Source organism: Sinocyclocheilus grahami, unplaced genomic scaffold, assembly GCF_001515645.1.
Source record: "Sinocyclocheilus grahami isolate Dianchi unplaced genomic scaffold, SAMN03320097.WGS_v1.1 scaffold19.1, whole genome shotgun sequence".
NCBI classification, from domain to species: domain Eukaryota; kingdom Metazoa; phylum Chordata; class Actinopteri; order Cypriniformes; family Cyprinidae; genus Sinocyclocheilus; species Sinocyclocheilus grahami.
In genome coordinates, this window is record NW_015505198.1 from 129,477 (window position 1) to 134,041 (window position 4,565).

Consider the following 4,565-nt stretch of genomic DNA (forward strand, 5'->3'; position numbering starts at 1 on the left):
ATTTTTAGCAGTAAACAACACTGTGAGTTTAGAACAATGTTGTTAGTAGTAACCATTAACTTTCTGGATTAAGAATATTAATCATATTTGGAAAACACTACAGTTAATTTGTGTTGTTTTTATTTTTTTTAACAATAAACAACACAAATTCAACGCAATTTATATAACCTAATTTGAAAACACAGAAATAAACAGCGATTTTGGCTACAAAAATGTAGCGCTAAATGCCAGAATTCGGTGAATCATTTAATCGGTTCACTGAACCATTTGATTCGCTAAAATGATTCAGACGCTATTGCCAACAAGCAACGTGTTATGTTTCAAAATCCTTCACATACATTCAGGCTGATTAAACATTCTTCTGTCGTTTGCCTTCACCCAGTGTGAATAAAGGAGATGCCATTCATTGGACTTTAAATGTGGCGAAGCCACGCCTCCTGCTGTGGGCGGGGTTTAAAGTTTAGTCCAGTTCTGAAACTCTTGCGCTGGAACTCAGTCAGTCAGAAGCTCTCTGCTCCAGACACACAGACTGATCTACAGAAAGAGAGGGAACGTTTAGTTTAGACAGATCAGAGGACAGTATGGAATCAGTAGGTTTTCGTTTGGTTTAATTATAGATTTGGACAAGCAGCGAAGAGAAGGACTTTACGCACGCACCTCTGGAGAACCGCAGTGTCTCTGCGCGGTGATGGAGGTTTCGGACTTCAGGAATTTTGCGCTTTGGATTTCATTCCTGACGGGTTTCACGATGACCAGTTACTCAGAAGACCAGTGCAGCTGGAGGGGAAGGTGAATATTACCAACATGCAGAGTTACAGGCTTTATATCTGTTGATTTTGAACTATATTGCGTATTATGTTTACGTTTTGTCCTGGAATGCACCGATTTTTCTGCTATCTGGTGTGATTTCTGTGCAATTAAAAGTGTGCAAAATGTGTGCAATTAATTATAGTAAACATAGGTAAAATATTCAGTGATTATCTCTTACATATGTGCATGAATTGCATTGCATATCTATCTATCGTGAATATTTTTAGTCATGGTGTAATTTGAATAGTTTACGCAACAAAAAAAAGGTTAATTAAGCACTTCGTTTGTAAAGTATAAAGAAAATATAATTATAATGGAATAAAAAGGTGTGATATGAGGGTTGCAATACTAATGGATGTTTAAGGATGTTTCCACTAGTGCAGAAAGTTTCAATGGCTGCAGTTAAAGTAACCAGTAACCAGTAAACAGTAGGGGGCGTTAAACTTTTCCTGCAACTTTATGCACGGGTCAAATGACTCAAGACTTAAGTTTTGAGAAAGCAGAACAGGAGAATGCTTGCACCTCATTTAATGTGGATCAACTGACTGAGGTTTGGCCTGCTCAGATTTCTCTGATTAAGCTCTTCTGGTTTCCATCTGTGCAGTGGTCTCTCTCAGGCGGTGAAGAACGTGGAGCAGGTTTGGTTGAGGTGTGCGGAGGGCTCTGTGGAGTGGCTGTACCCCGCTGGAGCACTGCGTCTCACCCTGTCGCCCCGACTGCCGTGGAGCGCCATGGGTCCCGGCGAGTCCAGCAGGAGCCCGGTGTCGGCCTGCATCAAGCCGGATCAGCACTGGGGCGGGGCTCAGCTCTACCTGGAGCGGGACGGAGTCCTGGAGCTTCTGGTGGGAGACGAGACCTCCAGCCCGGCCCGTGTGCGCTGCTTCAGTGCCATGCCTGGAGAACGACCGGCGCTCTTCATGCAAGCGACACCTCACCAGGACATCAGCAGACGCATCGCTGCGTTTCGCTACGAGCTGAGAGGCGATTGGACGGCACAGCCATCAGTCAACACAGACCCAATCGGCAGCGAAGGTGAATATTCTGGAAGATACAGCAGTGATTTATGTAATATATACATAGTATACAATGGTTGCAAGCAAATGAACAGCTAGACACAAAACATTGGTTTTAGTCAAATTTACTTTCAATATTAAACATAGAAAATGTTTTCTGAATTCAATATTGGTACAAAAGTAATCTAAAATTGCCCCAAAAATTTTCTGGACTTTTAGGATCATCTATATGGGTTTGTTTCCTAGTAAACGAAACCTGAATGTTTCTCTAAATCTATGAGAGTTGATGGTTTTGCAAAAAAAAAAGTACAGTGCAAATGCTACGAAACTATGCAAAAACACGTATTTTACTAAAAATGTGTTTAAAATATTAAGCACAAAGTGGGAACTAACATTTATCATTTAATATCTGCCCAAATATAATCTAAAATTGCCGAAGAACCAACTCTTCTGTACTTTCAGGACAATCTAAACAAATTCAGTTTCTGAGAATTCACCTGCGGGCGAATCCTGAACGTTTCTGCAAGCCTGTGAGATGATGGTTCTGCAAAAAAAGAACAATGTGCCAAAGCTATGAAACTAAAACATTTATTTTACTAAAAAATTGCTTGAAATACTGAACACAGAGCATTTGTATATTTTGGAATTTAAAAAACTGGGAACTAAAACTTACAATTTGATATTATCCCAAAAATAATACCAAATTTCCAAAAATGACTACTACCAACTCTAGTACTTTTAGGCTCATCTACATGGGTTTGTTTCTGAGAATTAACCTGCAGATCATGTTTCTGCAAACCTGTGATGGTTCTGCAGAAAAGTTCAGTGCAACGTTATGAAAGTATGCAAAGTAGGAGTTGAAGTTCTCCGAAATGAAGTTGAGTTGGAGTCGAGTGACCTCTGGGTGGATGGGGGTGCAGAACGAGGAGCAGCAGACAGACCAAACCAGCCATAAACAGAGCATTCATTCAAACTTTAATGAGACTTGAACTTTAGAGCAAGCCATTTCAGAGCAGATCCACCATCTGAAGACTTGTGCTTGTCAAGCACTTTTCATTTCAATCTGTAATTGCAGCACTGCAATTATTTAAATGTAACAGGTTTGAGTAATAGGTTTAGGTCGTCTCAGCTGGGAAGCTCCTTCCAGCCAGTTGTGAGACGCGAGGAGCGGAAAAGCCGAGAGCGGAGGGGGGAGGGAGAGAAAGACAAAAGCTTCGTATGGGACGGGGGTTTGTCTCCATAGTGAGCCGTTTCGGAGACCTGCTTGAGAGCGCAGTCGCCGTGGTAACAGGGGGGTTGGGGGGGAACCGCACAACTGAAAAGCGGATCTTTTGTTGGGAGTTTTGGGAGCAGAGAGGAGACGGGGGAAGGACGTTTAAAAGTTTTAAAGGGCCAACAACTTTCTCTGTCACACCCACACAGACACCTGTTGCTGTTGGAGAGCGCACACGTGTAGCTGCGCGGCCTGCAGAAATCAGACCAACATGCATTCGATAAACTTTCTGTAATGATGACTTTAAATAGTACTCAACTTTACGTAATGCTCAACCAATATGGCCGACATTTAGAGCGCAGAATGGCCAATATAATGCATGTTTTTTTTCTTTTTATTAAAATTGTCTCAATTTGTACTTACAAAATGTGTAAATTTGAGAAATATGTGAAGAACTTGCTGTTGAATTTTGAAAGTTAAATAAAAAAAAAACAAAAATATATATATATATATATATATATATTGCATGTTTTTAACAATATAAATGAATGTTATATACACATTTTTAGTTTTTAGTTACTCACAAGTCACTAAACATGTGAAAACAACTAAAGTTAAAACCATAAAAACATTTTCGTTACTTGAAATAAAGTAAACATTAACTGAAATAAAATGAAATATTAAAAAAATTTGATTTATTTCATTATTTTTATTTTATTTCTCATTTATATCTAGTTTAACTTGATGTACTAAAATAACTAAAACAAAAACTGAAATTAAAAATGATAAAACCTACAGACATATTTTAAAAAATGCAACAAAATTACTAAAATTTTAACTAAAATTAAAATTAAAATAGACAATACAAAAACTAGTTGAAAATATTAATAAAAAATTTAATAGTATCTCAATAATCACTAGTATTGTTTCAAGAATGTGCACAAAAACAATAATTAGATGTAATTTTACAAAAAAATTTTTAGACGCTATATGTCTTATTTAAAATTATATTTAAACATTTAATAAAATCTTAGACTTGAACTATTAACCCTTTACCTGTCCCTCAAATTTTACCACAGCCGTGAAAGGGCACATCCAAACTTACATTTTTATAATTCATGAACGAAAACATTTTGTAACATGATATTGATGTACCATTTTCATGGTAATGTAATGTTTGATTTTAAAATGGGTTTCAAGGGATGAATTTAGAGATTTAAAGCTTTCAATTGATATATAATTTCTGATGATTTCTAAAGTATGATAGAGAAAAAGGCAACAAAGAAAACTTTTTTTGACAAAGGTCAGAACTCATGTTACGATGTAGATTTTTGAGGTGCACTCTTGTCATAAATTAATCTATTACTTTTCCTACATAATTTTTAACAAAAACATTGGTAAAATATCTATCTAGGAGTCTTAGACCTTTCCAACGATACATAGTTTGTCATGATTAGATTAGGATTTAATTGTAATATAGTGAAGTAAACTTAGGCGTCCCACAGAGGGGACGGGTGACAGTTAAAGGG

At 37.3% G+C, this 4,565-nt stretch overlaps 1 protein-coding gene across 1 annotated transcript in view; it reads left to right on the forward strand.

Annotated features, from left to right (window-relative positions):
• Window positions 1-385: 385 nt before the first annotated feature.
• The window catches only part of metrn (meteorin, glial cell differentiation regulator), an 8,220-nt gene continuing 4,040 nt past the window's right edge, over window positions 386-4,565 (forward strand). The window contains exons 1-2 of the mRNA XM_016238272.1: window positions 386-789; window positions 1,415-1,842. Of these exons, the coding sequence (XP_016093758.1) occupies window positions 689-789; window positions 1,415-1,842 (529 nt within the window). The 5' untranslated portion in view covers window positions 386-688. The remainder of the gene's footprint in view (window positions 790-1,414; window positions 1,843-4,565) is intronic.